This window comes from Equus asinus, chromosome 25 (assembly GCF_041296235.1).
Source record: "Equus asinus isolate D_3611 breed Donkey chromosome 25, EquAss-T2T_v2, whole genome shotgun sequence".
NCBI classification, from domain to species: Eukaryota; Metazoa; Chordata; class Mammalia; order Perissodactyla; family Equidae; genus Equus; species Equus asinus.
In genome coordinates this window covers 55,661,485-55,683,075 of record NC_091814.1, presented here as the reverse complement: position 1 = coordinate 55,683,075, position 21,591 = coordinate 55,661,485, and the positions used below count along the sequence as shown (strand labels likewise).

The 21,591-nt window shown below is 42.8% G+C and overlaps 1 protein-coding gene across 3 annotated transcripts; it reads right to left on the bottom strand.

Moving 5' to 3' along the window:
- Positions 1 to 1,703: 1,703 nt before the first annotated feature.
- Positions 1,704 to 21,539, bottom strand: ELK4 (ETS transcription factor ELK4). Of its 3 annotated transcripts, XR_011498264.1 has the most exons (6): positions 21,311 to 21,505; positions 15,315 to 15,530; positions 13,463 to 14,338; positions 12,054 to 12,170; positions 10,243 to 10,411; positions 1,704 to 2,973 (listed from the first exon to the last, which is right to left on the bottom strand). XR_011498264.1 is itself a non-coding variant. In XM_044758586.2 (5 exons), the coding sequence occupies exons 2-5, from the start codon at positions 15,519 to 15,521 to the stop codon at positions 10,313 to 10,315; spliced, it is 1,299 nt and encodes a 432-aa protein (XP_044614521.2). In that variant the 5' UTR covers positions 15,522 to 15,530; positions 21,311 to 21,539; the 3' UTR covers positions 8,992 to 10,312. The 3 variants fall into 3 exon arrangements, 2 of the variants coding, with proteins under 2 accessions (XP_044614521.2, XP_014684780.2); XM_044758586.2 differs by lacking the exon at positions 1,704 to 2,973 and having other exon boundaries at positions 8,992 to 10,411; positions 21,311 to 21,539; XM_014829294.3 differs by lacking the exons at positions 1,704 to 2,973; positions 21,311 to 21,505 and adding an exon at positions 15,903 to 16,012 and having other exon boundaries at positions 8,992 to 10,411.
- Between the last annotated feature and the right edge of the window lie 52 nt (positions 21,540 to 21,591).

Sequence of the window (21,591 nt, the reverse complement as noted above, 5' to 3'; positions counted from 1 at the left end):
GCTCAGGCCAATCTTCCTCAGCAAAAAGAGGAGGATTGGCAGCGGTTAGCTCAGGGCTAATCTTCCTCAAAAAAAAAAGAAAAGAAAAGAAATTACCTTTCCTGTTTCATTATGCACTGTCCTCTTACTTTAAGGTTATTCCAAGTAAAGTCATCTTCCAGGACTCCCTTCAGTTACAGGGTGCACTCCAATCAGTGTGAAATCGTACAGCTGTTAATGAGTATCTCCTACCTGATAATGCCAGCCCTGGAAAATACCCAACGTTAGGGCATCAGTTTGTCATTAGATGCATCTATAAAACGCAGAAAGTGACTGCAAAATAGACATTATGTCTCTCAAAAGAGGATGTGTCAACAGAAAGATTAGAAAATGGTGGATTAAACAGGCTCTTCCTGAAGGACTTCTCAGAGCTTTTAATATTCTCATATGCATTCTGAGTCTCCAAGGGAGACGACCCCACTTCCCAAACATGGATGACCTCACGGGACTACTGTTTTAGGTAACGTATTTTGAGAAGAGCGGTTTGGGAGAACCCAGCCCTCCTCATCCATTGTTCCCACCCAACTGTGCTGCGTGTTGCCCACTGACCCCCCGAAGTGACACTTCACCAGGGTTAGTGAACTGCTGTCCCACACTGAACGGTTTGTTACTCTCTCTCCTTATTTTCACCTAGAGATATGATACAGACCTCTCTGATGTGATTTCGCCACCTATTGACCCCACTTTCTCCTGTATATTATATTGACCCAGTTCTAAAAAGGCCTAATTTCATTTGCTAAACAAACTGCAGTTTCTAGTTTCTTATCTCAAAAACTACATGAAGGGATAGTGCCTAGAGCAGAAATAATACAACTTGCTTCTTACAAGAGCTGGAATAAAAGAATAAAATTTAAAATAAAGAGATTTCACATGGTGAATAATTTTTCAACCTTGTCAGTTCCCTTTTAATTCCTTTTTATATCAACAACCATTTTACAATCCCCTTTCACCACCTATCCTAACTCTCGTATTAATTATTTTAATGCAGATACAGGGGGCCGGCCCGGTGACGCAGCGGTTAAGTTCGCATGTTCCGCTTCTCGGCGGCCCAGGGTTCGCTGGTTCGGATCCCGGGTGCGGACATGGCACTGCTTGACAGCCATGCTGTGGCATGCGTCCCACGTATAAACTAGAGGAAGATGGGCACGGATGTTAGCTCAGAGCCAGGCTTCCTCAGCAAAAAGAGGAGGACTGGCAGTAGTTAGCTGAGGGCTAATCTTCCTCCAAAAAACAAAACAAAAAAAGTAATGCAGATACACATCAAACAGTTGAAGGCCAGGTTTTAATGCTAATCACGGGGAAAACTGAACTCTCTCCTTACCCACACTGAGCACAGACAAACACTACTTACCTCAATGGATGTGAGAGGACGGAAATGAATAATCAATTCAGAACGTCATTTTGTTAAAAATATTTATTTAAAAAAATACAATTGTCCATATCTAGTTGCACATATATCTATTAACATATCTATATAATTTTGCACTTTAGTAAATTTGCTACAGTGCTTTCTTAAAGCCAGCTTGGATACAAAGCAAATGCCTCTGTCAGTTCTTACATAAAATAGTTTTTAATGTATCATCTTTCTACAAAGATGCATATCACCATTACAGAATTTAACAAAATTTTTGCATAAAACTTGAAGCGATAGAAAAAATGATCACCTGATTGGTTATTCAGAGCAACCCCTGACTAGGTCTGGAGACGCACTGAGTATCGACTACACTTTCTTAGAAGCAGCGTACTGTAAAGCCCTCAAGGGCGAGCGCCTCTTCTCAGCCCTAAACTCTGGGTCAAGTCTCTCGGTCACATGCAGACGGAATTGAGGGTCCGCGACCCTCATCCTGGTCAACCCCAAGACAACACCCTTTGTTTCCCAACAGGTTACATCAGACGGCTGAGCTAGAAGACATGGCAGTTTCTCTCCAGTTGCATCAACAATTAACGTGGTTTTAATAAACATTAGCAGTTACCATCATTTTAAAATTGCTTTTTTAGGAGAAAGAAAAGAAACAAAGTGATTTTAATACTTTGAAGTTCTCCCTATAATGTAAATTACACTGAAATTAAGACAAGTTACTAACGACACTTTAACAGTTATTCATTCCTTTGGGTGGGTGTGTACTTGCATTATATATAATATTCCATTTATACAAAAGTGGGGGATACTGGACATTATGAGAGAGAGAGTTTAATAAAATACACGAGTAACTGTCTTCTCAGCTGGGTGGGTCTAGGTTTGAGGACAGCACCCGGACAGGTTCTTATTACCACAGATCCCAAACTGAGACCCGGCGTAAGAGGACGCGCCTGTCCTGTGCTGAGGCCATGGCAGACACAGCCTCTCTTCTGAGCGACAGGTTGGGCGAAGGAGAATCAGAAGTGTCTTACTTCACGTCATTTAACTGTCAAGTCATGTCCACACCTGAAGATCCAGGAGGGCTCAGAGGAAATTCTTAGTTTGTTCTTCAAAATGCAAAGTTACACATTTTTTTTTTTAGCCAACTTGATTATTTGGTGAATAAAGGGCATAATTCTAAAAAACTAATTTTAGTCAAAAATTTTATTCACCTCAAACCAAAGCTAACCAGTAGCAAAATGACTGGGCTGAGTTTCATATTTAATCCTCCCCACCCACAAAAACAGATGAAACTGCTAGAAGGCAAAAGTGAAGGACAGATAAGACTGTGATTAGAAAAGATCAAATGGCCAAACGGAATAAATAGGCCTCGAGTAATCAAAAATCAATTACAGGGGCCGGCCCCGTGGCTGAGTGGTTAAGTCCGCGCGCTCTGCTTCGGCGGCCCGGGGTTTCGCCGGTTCGGATCCTGGGCGCGGACATGCCACGACTCATTGGGCCATGCTGAGGCGGCGTCCCACATGGCACAGCCCGAGGCACTCACGAACACAATATACAACTATGTACTAGGGGGGCTTTGGGGATAAGAAGAAGAAGAAAAAGAAAAAAAAGATTGGCAACAGTTGTTAGCTCAGGTGCCAAAAAAAAAAAAACCTGTATTAATTGCTATCTTTACATATAATGCATGTTAATTTCACTAATACTGAACAGGGAAGTTCATAAAATAAGCTACTTTATCAGATAAGCAATGGATGTAAAGAACATGTAAAGGCCACTGGTAATTCTGCCATCAAAAACAAAAAACATGAAATGTCTTAGAAGAGAATGTGCCCCCTACATAACAGACAATAAGCAACAATAATTAAAGAGAAAAGAAACTTAAAATAGGATAGTTTGCAAAGTTGAGTGTAATCCCATTAAATCATTAAAAAAGTCTTATATGTCTACAAAGCACAATGTTAAAAGATTGTAAATTATTTTAAAACGTCCCAGCCAAATAATGGCTCATTAGGTAATACATTTATCCCTTCTCCAAATAGTCTTAAGATCCAGAAAACATAAACAAGACATAAACTGACTTCCCCGACCCACAATCTCAAGTTGAAATTAAACAAACAAAATAATCATTAAGTGCTTCCAGTTATTAAAAACAAAACAGTGCTAATAATGGTGCTCCAAAAAGTGCCAAGTGATTTAATACCAGTATATGGCATTCCCACCCTGAACTCTGGGCATACTTGAGTGATTCCATTGGCTAGAACTCTGGCCCAGCCATGGGGCACCCCAACCTGGCCCGTCCCAGCTTGGCTCATAATCCTTGGAAGGAATGAGAACCAGAATGGGCCCTTAAGAGATGGGAAACAAGGCAAAGTTGAGAAGAATATTCAGCCCAAGATACTCTGAGGTTTCTGCTAATGCTTATTATGTACAGTTTAAAAGGGTAAACTAGGCTACAACGTCAGAATTCCTCCACCACGGTATCAATCCATGGTCAAATCTGTATTTTAGAAATACCACTTCTGGCGTAAACCTCCTCTCTCAGAAATTTAGAACCAGGGTAATAAGGATTTTACACAAAAGCAAAAGTAATGTAGAAATTTTAAGAAAGGATAGCCTTATTTGCTCGATAATACATGAACATTTAGCGAATATTTTAAGATGACTTTGTTTAGAGTATGTCATATGTAGCGCTGTATTTCTAAAATCCTGGCAAGCAATTAATCTTTAAGGCCTATGATTCTGTATATTTAAAAAAACTGAAATGTGCAAGGCATTAATTTTTAAAAAGTGGCAACTGCAAAGTGCAGCCAATTTTTTTTTTTAAGTTTTAGTATAAAATAGCCTAGGAGCCATCCAAGAGGATGAATAATATATGTTCCCTCTGAAAAATAGATTTATTTATACACACATAAACACTCTCAGTCAATAAATCAGTCTATGTACACAGACATATATGTACTCAGCCAATAAATCAGAATGACCTGGAAAGAAATTCTCTAGTCTCCCAATTAAATATTTAAAAATAAAAATTTAAACCTCATAAAACTTCCTGATGTGTATTATATTCGAAAGATTAGAGTTCAAGAGACTTACTATGTTTGATTGTATCCCTCATGAATTTTCCTGTTAAAGGTTTCACTTCAAATGATGTTAACAACAGCCTGAATTTCCTGGTTTCTGAAGAAAGCTTAAAGCCAACATTTCCCCTCTCACGCAAACCACTGTGGGTTTCCAGCTCTCACAATGGCTAAGTGTGAACAGCAGCCCCCTAGAAATTGCTATTTTCTGGTAGGCTGTCAAGCTATCACTTACAATTTTTTTTCAGAAAAGTAGCTTGCAGAAACCGGCAGCTTCAAATGGAACATGATACTACATCAACAACCCACCTTTCAGATTTGCTCTGTTTACAAGTCAAAACATGACTTTTACACTAACAGGTTCCACCAAGTGTGAGAAATGAAATCAAACCGCCTGCTTTTCTTGCTCAATACACTACCACCCACAAGAACTCTAGATTCTAAGATTAAAACTTCAACTTCAGTAAGCAGAATTCTGATGACATAAGAGGAATAACAGGGCACCTTGTTTCAGGCAATGCCAGCAGCATTAAACAATGATAAAACACTTATTTTAGACCCCAAACAAGAAGGTAATTAACAAATTCCTTCCCATGGAACTCGTTCCCTGGTCAGAGTCCCTGTGAGAAACAGACAATTAGGGCTGACCCCCACTTCGCTACCATGGACTGAACAAGTCTCGATTCCCTTTTAGGAATAATAGATTCTGCCGTGCCCTCAGATCACAGGTCACAGACACAGGCGCAATCTTTTTAACTTTCCTGTTGGTTTAGTAATGCACTAGGAGCGTCCAGGTTTCCGCACAGAGACCCGCACTCGTCTCCACACTTGTTCACAAACCTGAGAACAGCACCTCGGCACCATTCCAGAGTTCTGCCATGGGGAAATGACACATAAATAGTAAAGGAAGCGATGAACAGAACAGACCCAGCAAGAAAAGTACTTCTTCAGATGATGAAATGTTACAAATAAAAAAAAGTCAAACACTAACGCGGCAAAAAAATGGAGATTATTATAGGGGCCGGCCCCATGGCCGAGTGGTTAAGTTCCTGCGCTCTGCTTCGGTGGCCCAGGCTTTCGCAGGGTCGGATCCTGGGCGCAGACATGGCACCACTCATCAAGCCATGCTGAGGTGGCGTCCCACACAGCACAACCAGAGGGACCTACAACTAGAATCTACAACTATGTACTAGGGGGCTTTGGGGAGAAGAAGAGGAAAAAAAAGAAGACTGGCAACAGATGTTAGCTCAGGTGCCAATCTTTAAAAAAAAAAATCTAGTTTCTATTAAAAAAAAAGGAGGTTATTATATATTTTAACATAAAGTAACTTGAAATAATTCTCAGTTTGTTGGTAAAATATAACACAAGGCCAAAAGAAGTTTGTTAGCAGACTAGTAAAAGAAAAGTACATTAGATTCATACCTAATACGAAGAGGAAAGAGACCACAGGCTGTCAAAAATAATACGTGTGAAGCTCTGGAAAACATCTGGTAATAGGTTATTTGGCAATATGAAAAAGAATTAATATGAAATTTCAGAAATTTGATGACAAACTCTCCTGAAAAATTCCCAACCCTTGCCAGAGACTTCACACGAACATCAGACCAGACACGTGAAAGATTTCTCCACACCTCACAGCAAGAGCACCCCCTTTTTCAGGAGGAGACTGAGAAACGACAGCTGCAGTGCGTGGTCTGGAAGGCAGGGTGCATGCTGCCAGGGGGTGCAGAGGACAGCCTACTGGATGCAGGAGGAAAATACCAGGACTTTCCTCAGGGTACACTTTATGCCATCCTTAATGTCTATTTTTACGTCTCCTAATGTACATAATGCTTTAGCACACCAGTATATAACTTAACATGCATACGGAATTTGTGTTCAAAACTTTTACTGATCGATGTGTGTTTTCAAAAAGGTTGGAGACTGCTTTTCTAAAATGTTAACGAGTGCCTCTAATGTGCTCAAATTCACTAGAAAAATACAAAACTGCCTTCTGGAACTTTAGAATCTATAGCACAAATTTTGAGCTCAGGATGAAACAATGTCATTAGACCAGAAATCCTACAATGCAGGTATGAACGGAATTGAAGTGACACTATCTACAGCCTGTGGTTACAGCTCCAGAATTGCAAGCCTCTGATTTATTTTCCCCTCCAGGCCTAAGAGACACACAGTGTGGAGAAAACTAGAAGTTGTGACAGGTAAATAGATTCAACAGTCAGGCGAGGTTTCTTGGATCTCTAATAAACTAGGAATTCTTCCAGTTAAAAAAGAATCTGTCCTCTTACCACACAGGCTCATGGGCTTACTTTCCCCATAAAAATCTTAAGAAAAAAAAATTCTACCTATATTAGGACCATCAAAATGTGAAAAAATTAAACCTCTATTTTAACCCTAAGAAGTTTAAGGATGACCTTTTGAGGGTTTCTAGACTCTTTTCTTCCATTATGTATAAATTTTAAAAATCAGTGGAAGTTTCCACCCTTGTTTGAACACACACAATATGCTGTAACATCACAAAAGCACTGTGATACAACATTAAAGAAAAGATTACTAAAGTCAGATGCAATTTTAATTTTGTATTTTTAAAAATAAGCATGTGAACAAGAAAAACAATTAGAAATAATGTGAAAATGGATCCGAGGGTAAAATCAATGCAGTGGTCTGGTGGCTGAGTGAGCGCCTCTGAGCCAACTGTGTGCACCCTTCTCAACTCCAAGGTGGGGGCTTAAAATCAGCCACAGGAGGAGAAATTTACGTCATGGAAAGTGGCAAATGCTACAATTTAGGGCTTTTTTCCCCCTTCAGAGAGCCTGGTTGTTAAACATTTTCCACCATATGACTGAGTAGAGATGGGCCAGAGCAGATGAAAAGCTAAGATAATCACAAAGACACCTCAAAAACTCATTCAATCTGCTCCCCAGCCTTAACCTGGGCTCCTTTTTCAACAGCATTCATTCTGGCAAAGTGACTAGTGATGGATTCCAGCTCCAGCTCCCAAACGTAAACCTCTCCAGGGAATACCGATCTTAAGTGGGATGTTACCTTTTGATGATCTGCGGATGTTTGGAAAAAACATGACGCTGAGACTTTTCCAGGAAGGAGGGAGTGAGCAAACAGAATGGGCGGCCTCACACACTCGAGCTAAGGTTGTAAACTTTCACTTAAAAAAGGAAACACACACACACACAAGCTTCCCCAGAGGAGCTGGTCTCAAGGAGAAGCAGCTCTTCACCGCGTCCTGAGGCCCACGCCTCTCGGATGCTTCCGGGATGGGTCCACAGAGGACTCCCCAGAACTCGTTCCGAGAAGCTGCTCTGACTGAGTCTGAATGGTGCCCTCGGCTCCCAGGTGGCCCTGTGCCAAGACAGTCAATTATCAAACATGTCATCTGTGAAAACAAATCAATGGCTTTTCTCCTTTAATTCAAAAAGATAAAACACTTTTTGTGCTTTCAAAATTTAAAATATCTAGTTAAATCAAGCTATCAATATTTACTTATTTAATGTACAAAATGTTAATTAGCCTAAGAAAACTATTCCAAAGTGCTGCTGAGAGGTCTAAGTTCAAACAGGCATGCAAACTAAATGATTTGATACGGGAAACAGTCCAGTCTGTCTGTTCCCCATCACGACTGAACTCCACCTTCCGACACCACTATTGCACGTCTCAGGGACAGAACTTTCAGCTGACAGCCACAATGAGGCAGTCACAGGTCTCCAACACGACACAGAGAAAGGCAGCTCCCTGAATGCTGTCCCTCGGCCACTAACGAACTCGCCTCGGCAGCTCACACTAGAGCTTCCCCACACTGCATACACACAGTGAAAGGGAACATTACGCCTCTGGAAGAAGCTGGTTTTGTATCAGTGTCATTCGGAGCTCTCAAGTCCTTACTCCCTCATTCCATTTAAATTCATATGATTCAATCATAGGAACTATTTCTAGGATTCAAACATTACTTTAATGGACGAGGTGGTGGTGGTGGAAGCAGTAGCAGTATATAATCTAATTCTGGACTTTGAAGCCAAGTTTTTCAAAAGATTCCACTGTGATGTTCTATCAATTCAGTTTGGGGGCATCAACAAATCTGTCTGTACCTGGCATTGATTACCACACGGTAATGTTTCATAAATTTGGTAATGTAGAGACAAAGGCCTAAATTTTTCATACTAATATGAATAATCCAATCCCTAAGTAGGAGCATTTCCAAGCGAACTCTGCTCCTCCATAATTAAAAAAAAATTCAAGGAAATAAGCACATCTGGGGCCGCTGGCCTGGAGTCCGAGTGGTTAAGTTTGCGCGCTCCGCTTTGGCGGCCCGGGGTTTCGCCAGTTCAGATCCTGGGCGCGGATACAGCACCGCTCACCAGGCCACGCTGAGGCGGCGTCCCACATGCCACAACAAGAGGCACTCACAACTAGAATATACAACTATGTACTGGGGGGCTTAGGGAGAAGGAAAAATAAAAAAGATGGGCGACAGAGGTTAGCTCAGGTGCCAATCTTTAAAAAAAAAAAAGAAAGAAGTACATCTTTAGCTCACCACGGATTTGAGGCTTCATTTTGTTTTTCATTTTCCTAAATCACATCGTTAAAACTATCATGGGCTGGCCCAGCGGCACAGTGGTTAAGTTCGCATGCTCCGCTTTGGCAGCCCAGGTTCAGGGGTTTGGATCTCAGGTGCAGACCTACAAACCACTCATCAAGCTATGCTGTGGTGGCATCCCACATACAAAATAGAGGAAGATGGGTACTGTTGTTAGCTCAGGGTGAATCTTTCTCACCAAAATAAAACAACAACAAAAAGCTATCACAACCTCTAACAACTTCAATTTAAAAGAAAATAAATATACAGGAGAAACTGCGGTAAAATAAACAGAAAAGAGAGAGGGTCCTCATACTGGGTGTCTTCTACCTGGGAAGAGCCCCGCATGCTGTTCCAGGTTATATGACTGAGTCTTTCACTTCAGAGATGCCTCAAAACTTCAAAACCCAGGTTCATCATCCCAAAGGCCACCATTTACCATGCTGTGTCCCAGGGGTGTGTAATCACATTACCCAGAGAGCAGGCAACATTTCTGTGCTAGACACGGGTCCCATATGCTCACTGGCTGTTCCAAACAGTCTTACACCCCAGGTCTAAAATCTTCCTATGCTTAAACAGACTAGCACCATGCTGTCGACAGGTCCAGACAAGATCACACACATGGCTCAGCGACCCATCCTGAATAAATGTAAATAAGATGCCTTTTTGTGGAGTTGCTTACACAGGTTACATTCACAGCAGAATACAATCTCCCCAATAGCACTGCTCCGATCTTACTTTGTGTGAAAACGAATGATTCTTTTCCCTCCACTGCTTATGCACAGCTCACTTTTAGTTATTCAACAGAGCACACTTAGTCCTAAAGATATGGCCAATTTCACTTAACTAATATTTCTTTAAATAATATACTCAAAGCATGATTTTTTTCTTGATCAAAGGGTTCCAATAAGGCAGAAGGAGTAACTTTGTTCTTAATTGCTCCTGCAAAGCATAGCCAGAATTTTCTTTAACACAAACCAAAATTTCTTTAACACAAAGCTCAAAACATTTTAAAAAAAGAAAAAGAGGGAGGTGGAGTTAGGACTCCAATTAAGGCATTTTTATACACAATCCAACTTGAGTCTTATTCAAAGAAAAGCCTAAAAAGGCATTTCAATGAGGAACGGCAAAAATCGCAATAGTCTATTATCAGCATTGTGGAACTATCATTTGCTCACTTCAAATGTAGCCACATCGAATGTCTCTCCTTCTTTATTCCTTCGTTCTTTCCTTCCACAAGTGCATAGGTTATGTTTTCTGTAGATCTGGGGAAAATGGGCCAGGGGTGGAAGGTCCATCCAGGCCAGAAAGAGTGAGCGGCCCATGACTGTTCAGTACAGAAGGAAACTGAGAAAGGAAACACACATTATCATCCTATTACTCAACCCAGCTTTCGCGTTCTGTCCCTACTATATTCCCTGAGGCAGAAGATGACAGCCACCTGCAGAGGTTCACAGGACAAACGCAGTAACTGTTTATCATGGAAGTATATGATGTCATAACAAAAACTTTAAAGAAAACAATTGTTTGTCCGACATGTTAAATACTAATAGTCTCCAGCCTCCCTTGATGGAACAGAAAAGGACAACCCCCCCCCCACATCCTAAGGCACGCAGGTTTACGTTAACTTCAAATGAGGGTTTTAGGAAGTTCAGTACACGACAACATGCACTTTGGAGTCTAATTCAATTATAAAGCACATCAGACTGTCAAAAAGAGGTCCAGACAGAGATGCCCATCTATTAACTCCATTTATAACTGGTACAAATAGTTACATGGTGCTCATCCTAGAAAAGGGTCCCCATCATGTATTCTGAGACGAATTCTGTAGGGAGAGTCCAGGCTGAAGCTACGTGAGCACTATGACTTTGCCTACAGTCTCACAGATCACTCTGTAACTCAATTATCTGTTTATGAAAGGCAAAGAAAAATGTAAAAATGAATGGAAAGTTCTCAACACTCTTTCTGTTGAGTAATTTAGAACTTTTTGCAGAAAAACAAAAAACGTTGGGGCTGGCCCCGTGGCCGAGTGGTTAAGTTCGCACGCTCCGCTGCAGGCGGCCCAGTGTTTCGTTGGTTCGAATCCTGGGCGCAGACATGGCACTGCTCATCAAACCACGCTGAGGCAGCGTCCCACATGCCGCAACTAGAAGGACCCACAACGAAGAATATACAACTATGTACTGGGGGGCTTTGGGGAGAAAAAGGAAAAAAATAAAATCTTAAAAAAAAAAAAAAAACATAAAAGTAGAAAGATTGCTAACTTTCTTCTTTTTCCTTACCATTTCATTTCCAAAAGAACAAATGAAAAGTTAAATTACAAAATATGAGAAAATGTTCCAGGGGGTCACCCCTGAATAAGTGAATGAATCAACCACAAGAAAGCCTACAAGTTATAAAGTCTGGATGTTTTGGGCAAAATAATGGTTAAACACTATAAGACCTTTCCTAAGATTTTGGTAAGACATAATATCATATTTTCAAAAACATATATTTAAAATGTTGATAAATGTCAACTCTGAGTGAGGGGATATGGAGTATTCGATATACTACTCTCAAGAGTGTTCTCTCTTTGTAAAATCTTCAGTTAAAAGGAGGAACTCATGTGCAGAAATGCCCTCAACAGCTATAAAAACACATATACATGTATCTGTGTATTTGTATGAATACATATGTGCCTATGTTTTTTTTCGAAAAAAGATTTCTAGCATTTAAAATGATGAAAAAAATTGGGCAAGCTCAAAATTTACTTCAGTATTGAACAATTCTTGGTCTAACTCAAATGCATGTAACAGTAAACAATGGAAAAGACACTGCTGTAAATATTTATCTGAGCTGTTTGCTGGCTAGAAAATTAACAAAGAAATTCAAAAATAAACCTAAAGAGCACTTATTAAATAGTAGTTTCCTAACGATTAAGCTGAAGAGTGGGTACCGCCTGGCTGCCTCTTTCCTCACTTCCCAAGAGACGGGCTTTTAGGTAATTTACCTGGAAAAGCGTGTTAGCACCTTGCAGTCTGGCTGGACTCAGGGGAGCAACAGGGCTGAGAGTGCTCCAAAAGTGGATACTGGAGAGTAAGGGGCTCGGAGTCAGTAAGATGGGTGTCTGCAATACACAGAACAGAAATATTCACTCAGTGACCTAACAGCATTATGTTCTATCCTTGTAATCATACACACATAGCCCGGAACCCAAATATTGTCCTGTTAGCCACTCCAAATATCTCCAAGTCTGAAATTGTAGCACGAGGAAAAACTCAGAAATTATTGTGACAAACTAAGAAAGATAAAGGTCAGAGTATTTTCTAGCAGCTGGCCCCGTGGCCGAGTGGTTGAGTTCACACCCTCCACTTCGGCAGCCCAGGGTTTCACCGGTTCGGATCCTGGGCGCGGACAGGGCATCGCTCATCAGGCCACGCTGAGGCAGCATCTCACGTGCCACAACTAGAAGGACCCACAACAAGAATATACAACTATGTACCGGGGGGATTTGGGGAGAAAAAGCAATTAAAAAAAAAAAAGATTGGCAACCTTTAAAAAAAAAAAATTTTCTAACCCGCCTTTTGTAGGTTCTTTTCCAAAGAGAAAACACAATCTGAATTCAGGTATTGAGAAATAACGGGTAACTGAGTCAACAACATATTTTTTCTTTAATAATAAGAAAGTCTGGGAATAACCTATCTTTTTAAATGTTTAATGAGACAAACAAATTAAGAACTATCTAGGGGCCGGCCCTGTGGCCGAGTGGTGGCCCAAGTTCGCACACTCTGCTTCGGTGGCCCAGGGTTTCGCCAGTTCAGATCCTGGGTGCAGATGTGGCACCACTCCTCAGGCCACGCTGGGTGGCCTCCCACATGGCACAACCAGAAGGTCCCACAACTAGAACATACAAGTATGTACTGGGGGGCTTTGGGGAGAAGAAGGACGGGAAAAAAAGGAGATTGGCAACAGATGTTAGCTCAGGTGCCAATCTTTAAAAAAAAAAAAAAAAAAAAAAGAAACTCCTAAGCTAACTGCATAAACTCGTTACTCAGCATCACACCCGTCGTTTTTCTTAAGGTTCTCAGAACCTACTGTCTTCTAACTTGAGATTATCACTGTTTTTTTTGTAACACCAAAAAAAAAAGAGAGAGAGAGAATACTTATTTTCTTTAGGGAGAAGTGAAAAAATCAAAATATTTATTTACTTGTAGAACAATAAATTTTTTAACACAATACTCCAAACCTTTTATTTTGGCAATCCTAACTGAAGTGAGCAATTGGGTTACTTTCACTGGGTTATGTATAATCTTTCCAAGAGAAATCGAAGTAGCAGAACGAGAACTTGAGATTATAAATTCTGGATTTGCTTAAAAAGGTGAGTAAATGCAAACAATGGTGGCATCTAAAGAAAGTTACCTGTGAAAATAGTGCTGGTGTGAGAGAAGCTGTAGGCAGAGAGGGGCTTAATATTCCCAGTGGGCTTGGGTCACTGCCTGTGATCACAAGGGCTGGGGCCAGCTCTAACCCTTTAGGTTTCTTGGATCTTGATGAACTATTTGTTTTGTCCTTTTCTGGCAAAAATGAACCCTCATCTTTAGGCTCCAGTGACAAGTTCTCTGCAAGTTCCATTGGCTGAGAAGCCACCGAATCGATGTCTGTGTCAATGTCTGGGTTAGAACTCAGCGGTGGGGAAGGTGTTCTTGGAGGATCTTGCAAAGACGGGGACATGGAGGAAAGAGGAGGCGTGGTGGGAAAAGCGGTGGTTGCACTGGAGGCAGAGGTGGGGGCCTCCAGGGAAGGCAGTCTGGGGGAAGCCAAAGTCTCCAATGCTTGGACGGTTTCTTCAGAAGATGGAGAGATACTCGGGCCAGAAGAAACGGCAGCAGCAACAGGTTCAACTGGTGGCTTTTTGGAAGGTGTTGTTACAAATTTGATGACAGATGGCGTTGGCTCCTGAGGGGATTTTTTCTCGGCCAGTTTCTCAGCTGGATTCTCAATCTTTATAGATTTGAAAAGCTTCTTATGGGAGGAGTTCAGAGAGTTAAGAGTAAATGAAGAATATAAGCCAGAGTGTATGTAGTCGTTGCGGCTGGAGGTCTTGGCTCCAGGGGGAGGCGGCTTCTCTTTTGCCCCACTCTCCATGTCTTTGGAGCTGCTGCTGACCTCACTGAAGCTGAGCATGTCGCACTCTCCCTCAGTCCTGCCCACTGTCATGGGGCCCATCTTCAAAATCTCTGGGTAAGACACAAACTTGTACACAAACTTCTGACCATTCACTTTCTTAATGATATTCTGTAGACAAATAAAATAAGCATTCTTATACTTTCTTATAAACCTACCTTACACAGCTCATGAAAAGGCTGACCCAGTGAGGTTCTCTATTTGACAAGTAGTTTACTTAAAAACTTCAAAATCATCTAAATTTATCTAGCCACGCCAAACACAGTCGCTACTATTATGGAGCATAAGGGAAGAACATTTCAATCTTTTATTAATAGCTGAACTTACATGCTACATAAAAGCTGAAAGATTTTAATTCTTAACACTCTCAACCAAATATCTATATTAAGTCAAAACGCACTGAACTGCAGTTTCAGATAATTCCACAGGGACAAGCCACACACATCCTGAGAACGCACGAAGGCACCTAGAACACCGCTTCTGCTAAGGCTCCCACTTCCTTCAAAAGCTCCAGGGCTTTCCTACTTCATGTCTCCACACAAGAGAACTGCTAAGACTAACCACTGACGGGTGAAAGAAACTAAGATCACAGCTTCTCATGACTCTATCATTTTGAGCCATTTATTTTACTTCAGTGCCCAAAGAATGTATTCAAAATAATATGAATTCACAAAAAATTACCATTTGAACTAAGAAATCAAATCTATGTATTAACAGCTATTCTTTAAAGTATTAACTTGTGTTCTCTGGGTTAAACTCAAAAGTAAAAATTAAGTAAAGCTAAAAACATGTATATATATGATCATTTTAAGAGTAAATCATGATATACAAAAGAATATTTACCCCCGAGAATCTCAAATTTCCTTTTATTTCAACCCTATACTCACTTTTTCTTGAAAGACAACTGCAATTAGGAATAAAATACGTATAATGGGAGTAAGGTACTGAATAAGAGTTTGCTAAGTATAGCTGGATCATTTACACCTTTCATCCTATAAAATAAATTGGATTAAAATAAACCAAGACATTAGCAACAACAACCTCAACAGAAAAGAACAATTCTTGCTTTGAGGAGAATGTGTACTACCTTTACGTAGTAGTATCTGAGGGCTCGGCTGAGTTTGTCATAGTTCATATTAGGCTTGTTCTTTCGAATGCCCCAGAGGCGAGCCACCTCTTCCGCCTGCAGAAGCTTGAACTCCCCATCATTAGACGTCCAGCAGATCATGTGCTTGTTCTGAGGCTTCTGGAGGAGCTGGAGGAGGAACTGCCACAGAGTGATAGCACTGTCCATAGCAAAGAGCTGGAAGGGGCAGAAGACACAGAATATTAACAGCCAGCACTCACATGACCCCGGACGGCAGGCACTGCCGTCAGCGCTCTAATGTGCGACTCCACTTCATTCCCACAACAATCCTGTAAGACGTTCTACCACAGCCTCAGTTTACTCACGAAAAAACTGATTCATAAAAGAGTTAAGTAACCTGTCTAATGTCACACAAGGAGATGGTGGAGCTGAGATTCAACTCCAGGCAATCTGGATCCTAAGTCCAGACACTTAAGCATGCCACGCTGCTGAAGAAAAGCCTTGCTGGGAGGAAAACCTAGTTCCACAAATTCTAGGGGCAGACCAATGACTGTTAGTCACCAGAGTATCAGTGTTATTAAATTTTACCTTAAAAACTCATCGCCATATTCTCCAAGGAGACCACCATTTCAGCAGTACCTAAGTCAACCGAGTCGGTCCATTTGCCAGGATACGTACATGTGCGTGTCTCCAGGTGTCCTGGAGGTCTAAGGAATAATCTACTCTTGCTCGACTGCTATTTCTCCTCCAAATAGTTTCCATGATCACAAATGTAATTTACATATAAATTGGCAGCACTGAAAATTCAGCAAATTGTTCCCTGATTTAACTTACAAGTTCTGTCACCATTCTGTCCACAGAGAGTCCATCCTCCTTTGATTTGATTAGCAAACTTTATTTAATTATCCAGATGTGAACTGAAAAACTTTTCAATATCTCAAGTCTTAGGATCTTCCTGTTTAGGCCAGAGTTTCTCAACTTTGGCACTACTGATATTTTGAGCCAGATAATTCTTTGTTCCTGGAGCCTGTCCTGTGCATTGTGGTTTGTTTAAAAGCATCCCTGGCCTCTACCACTAGATGCTAGTAGCAAGCCCTGCCTAGTTGTGACAACCAAAAATGTCTCCAGACATTGCCAAATGTTCTCCTGGGAGAAAAAAAATCATCCTGGTTATAACCATCGGTTCAATCATGGAGCAGCAAGGAAATGCTCCCCCAAAGTTATTCTGCTCAAAACCTCAAGGCACTTTGTCTGTTAGGAAGAATTCTTTACGGCAAAAACTCTGGGCAAATACACCTAAGCACATCCTAAGAAACCTATAACTCAACTGTACACACACAAAAATAAAACCTTCTTTTCTTTGTCTAGGAATGAGATCTCAATGGATCCTAATAGGACTTGAAAACAAATCAACTCAATTCCATAAAATACTACAAAAACAGGTAAATTAGACTACATCAAAATTTAAAACTTTTGTGCTGCAAACAATAGAATCAAGTGAGAAGACAATCAGAATGGAAGAAAATATTTTCAGATCAGAAGGGACTTGGATTAAAAATATATAAAGAACTCTTACAGTTAAAAAAAAAAAAAGAATATAGGCAAAGGATTTGAAAAAACATTTGTCCAAAGAAGATATACAAACGGCCAATAAGCACATGAAAAGATGCTTAACATCCATTAGTTCTTAGGGAAATGGAAATCAATACCACTTCACATCTACTAGGATGGCTGTCATCAGAGACAGACAATGGAGCAGTGATGGCAACAATGCGGAGAACAGGAAGCCCCCACACATGGCTGGTGGGAACGTAAAATGGGGCGGCCACTTCGGAAAACAGTCCAGCAGTTCCTCAAAATGCTAACATAGTTACCACACGACTCGCAATTCCACTCTTAGGTATATAATCAAGAGAAATGAAAATGTATGTCAACACAGATACTGGTACAAAAATGTTCCTAGCAGCATTATTCATAACATCTAAAAAGTAGGAACAAACTGAGTGTCCATCAAATGATGAATGGACAAGCAAAATGCGGTATAACCATACAGTGGAATATTACTCGGCCAGAAAAAGGAATGGAGTACTGATACATGCTACAACATGAACCTTGAAACCATCATCTAACTGAAAGAAGCCAGCCACAAAAGACCGCATATCGTATGATTCCATTTATATGAAATGTCCAGAATAGGCAAACCTATTAGAAACAGAAAGTAAATCAGGGGTTATGCAGGGCTGAGGCATGGGGGATGTGCGGAAAAGAATAGGGAGTGACTGCTAATGGGATGATGAAAATATTCTTAATTTAAGATTGTGGTTGTGGTTACACAATTCTGTGAATTTACTAAAACCACTAAATCGGACATTTCAAGTAGACAAATTTTATGTTAGGTGAATTTTACCTCAATAAAGATGTTAGAAACACTACAAACAAAAGTTAGGCCTGAGAAGCCTAATTCTAACAAGTAACTCACAGAGGATGGGGTCCTTAAGGGTTAACTATGTCTGCTTCCAGAAAGGGCAGAAATGAGGAACTATAGTGCAAAATACCTGGGTTTCTACAACTTTCCTAAGACACTCAAAACATCCTCCAATAATCCCCACAGTTATCACTTTGAAGTTGGTTATACAGACACTGTCGTCCAAAAGTAGAGATGGGGCAACCACAGAGAGAGGGGAGATGCCTCCCAACGTGAGAGTTAATGGGGACGCTGAGGCCATGGGTCCAGGTCTCTTTCATCACAGCCACGTACTGGGTTCCTTAAGGAAACCGCTGCCCCAGATAGATAAAAGCATTCACATCACCAGCTGGTTGTAAAGAAGTATTACTAAGTGATGATAATCTACAAATAGGAGGCGCTACTTTAATGCTAAATAACCATGCCCACTCAAAATCATAGTTTCCCACAGCCTCACTCAAACTGGATTAAAATAGTAGTTTTATATTATATCCATCAAGTGGGGGATGGAGGGTGGGTGTGTTCCCTGTCATTTCTCCGAATTTACCAGAAAGGCCTTTGTTCTGATGATGCCTGTTCATGGCAAGTTACTTTTGAACTACGTTTCCCGTTTAAACAACTACTGTCAGTCTAAATCTGTCCAAACTACTCTCTAGTAAATTTTAGCTTAACCAAAAAACTCAGTCTCCACATTTCCAGACATCATCTTCATGTCAAGAATGCTTATAGGGGTGTCAGAGAGAGAGAGAGACAGAAATGATGATGACAACAGAAGGAAAGACAGGCAGAGAACCGCAATCTCAAGGCTACTACAAACTTGGTGTCTATAATTTCATTTGATTTTGGAAAAGTTCCCCAAACCAAATGCTACAGGCTTAATACCTATCACGTCGATAACGCTTGAGCCCTAGGTGTATAATGGCTAGGCTATACATGCAAAAAGAAAAACAACCGTCAACATCTCCACAATGAGCACACAAGTGCCATCCTGAGCAAGGGGAGGCTCCCGAAAGCATGGGTGTTCCCGAGGTGCTTCAGGTTTAACTTCAGCATGCCCCTTGGTTAGGAGGGGCGTGGCGCGCACTGGGTCAAATGCTGGGGAGCTGCTGGATGCTCCAGGGCAGATCCTAACAGCTGTGGGAAACGCTGATGCCTCTGCAGGACTTTACAGTGCGTCTGGAATAGAAGGCTGCTAGGAGGAAAGAAAAAGGGCCTTGTGGTTTTGGACTGAAGTACTGGAAAAGAATCTTCTTTTGTGAAAAACTAACAGACATAAAATGGACATCTTCAGTGGGTACTTTAAAGGAATATTTTATTTATTCAATTCTGATGTCAGGTTATTCTTTTTTTTTTAAAGATTTTATTTTTCCTTTTTCTCCCAAAGCCCCCTGGTACATAGTTGTGTGTTTTTTCAGTTGTGGGTCCTTCTAGTTGTGGCATGTGGGACGCCGCCTCAACATGGCTTGATGAGCAGTGCCATGTCCGTGCCCAGGATCCAAACCGGTGAAACCCTGGGCCACCGAAGCAGAGTGGGCGAACTTAACCACTCGGCCCCGGGGCCGGCCCCAAGTTATTCTTTGAAAAGGTGGTGAACCTCTTCATTTTAGTTCCTAAAAGTGTGCTATTAATATGAAATTCAATTATTTCCTCAGCCATAAAAGAGAACTAAAGGAAAAAAATTCCAGAAGACAATTATTAAAAAATTACAAAGGTGAAATGAAGAGTCAAAAAATATACTTTTAGGGGGGCTGGCCCCGTGGCCGAGTGGTTAAGTTCGCGCGCTCCGCTGCAGGCGGCCCAGTGTTTCATTGGTTCGAATCCTGGGCGCGGACATGGCACTGCTCATCAAACCACGCTGAGGCAGCATCCCACATGCCACAACTAGAAGGACCCACAACGAAGATTACACAACTATGTACTAGGGGGCTTTGGGGAGAAAAAGGAAAAAAATAAAATAAAATCTTTAAAAATATATATATACTTTTAGGGGCTGGCTTGGTAGCACAGCAGTTAGGGTCACACGTTCTGCTGTGGCGGCCCTGGTTCGCAGGTTTGGATCCCGGGGGGTGTAGCTTGGCAAGCCATGCTGTGGCAGGCATCCCACACAGAAAGTACAGGAAGATGGGCACGGATGTTAGCTCAGGGTCAGTCTTCCTCAGCAAAAAGAGGAGGATTGGCAGATGTTAGCTCAGGGTTAATCTTCCTCAAAAAAAAAAAAAAATATATATATATATATATATATACACTTTTATTCTTGCTATCAGTTTAAAAAAACCAAAAACCTTTGTTTCCTCACAAAAATCTCAAGTTTTCTACAATTAGTTTTTTTAAGAGTTTTTTTTTTTTTTAGTAAAAGTATAATGGAGGGAAATTCTTAACTGATCCAAATGAAGGAATCTGACTTTTGAGGGGTTAAATGATGAAAACATTAACTACGTTAACACTTCCAAGAGAGTAGTTAATCCCTGTGCTAAACTGACTTATCAGGGAAAGGAAGTCTTTGCTAAATGAAACCTTTTCCACCCTGAACGTGTTTATAATACATAGTCCAGTTGCTGTGGTGACCCATGGCTCAACTATTTTTCAGAAACAGTAGCTAAGACCCAAAAAAAAGTCTCCAAATTCAGCGTGCTGTCTAGATAAAATAAAGCCAAACTATGAAACGTATCAAGGTTACTTTTGAATTAAGTCATCGTGGTCGTCGAAAAGTAACCAGGTGTATCCAGGTGTATCGCATCCTACGCTGAGAACGTTAAAAGTACACTGTTACATTACAAGGAAACCGGAGACACCTCCCTAACAATGCAACCGAATCCACTTGTGCGGTTTCAACGTTTCAATAAAATCAGAGAGGAGAGTATTCCTGACGGGGGAAATGGAGTCACACTACATCTTAAGGAAAACCCCACTGACGGCCCTAAATACTGAAGCAGCTCGTTCTCCGCGCGGCGGGCGGCGGCGGGAGGACGTGACCCGCCGGCCAGAGATGGGCGAGCCGTCCGGGGACACTCGGGGCGCCAGCGCGCCGCCCGGAAGGGCAGCAGCCACCGCGCGGGCGAGGCCGCCCGCCGCCCCCGGCCAGGGCCGCCCCCGGGGGACGCATCCAGCCGGGCCTCCGGGGGCGAAGGCGCCTCGGCGGAAAGGGAAGGGCGGCGGGGTGCTGGGGAGGAGAAAACGAAACGAAACTCGACACCGGATGCGGCGCGCCGGGGGCCGCGGCCGCCGGGCCCGCAGGGGCGCAAAGTCCGGGCCGGCGCGCCCTCGGGGCGGCGGCGCTGCGCTCCCGCGGCTCCCTGCCCGCGGAGGGGCCTGCGTCCCGCTCGGGGGCCCCGCCCAGCGCCGCGGGCCCGGGGGCGGCGAGAGCCGGGGCGCCCGCGGCCACCTGCGCGCCCGCCGCGGGACCGGCGGCCGTGGCGGGGCCCCCGGCAGCGCGCCCGCGCCCGCCCGCCCGCGCCCGCCTCCTGCAGCGCCGCGAGCCCGCGCCCGCCGACGGGGCGGCGCGAACGGCGACGGGCGCGGGCGGGCCGCTCACCGGCTCCCTCGGGGTCTCCGCCGCGAACACGCTGCTGCTCTCCGCCCGCCGCCTCCTCACGCTGGGCACTCGAGCGCGGCGCGGCGGAGCCGGAGAAGGCGGCGGCGGCCGAGCCGAGCCCGCCGGGCGCCCGCAGCCACCCGCATCTCCCGCCGCCGCCCCGCCCGCCCCCGCACGCGGCGCGGGCCGCCAGCCGCCACCGCCTCCGCCTCGGCCGGGCGCGCGCTCGGGGCGTTCCCAGCCCGGCCCGCCGGCGCTGCGCCGCCGCCGCGCTCCACCCC

Bases quoted from the DNA above. Each gene is read 5' to 3' on its own strand.
- ELK4 (XM_044758586.2), bottom strand. From the start codon at position 15,521: ATGGACAGTGCTATCACTCTGTGGCAGTTCCTCCTCCAGCTCCTCCAG. The intron at 14,339-15,314 runs GTAGTACACATT...ATTTGTCTACAG, and splicing joins TCAGATACTACTACGTAAAG to AATATCATTAAGAAAGTGAA. The intron at 10,412-12,053 runs GTAAATTACCTA...TTCCTTTCTCAG, and splicing joins GTGCTAACACGCTTTTCCAG to TTTCCTTCTGTACTGAACAG.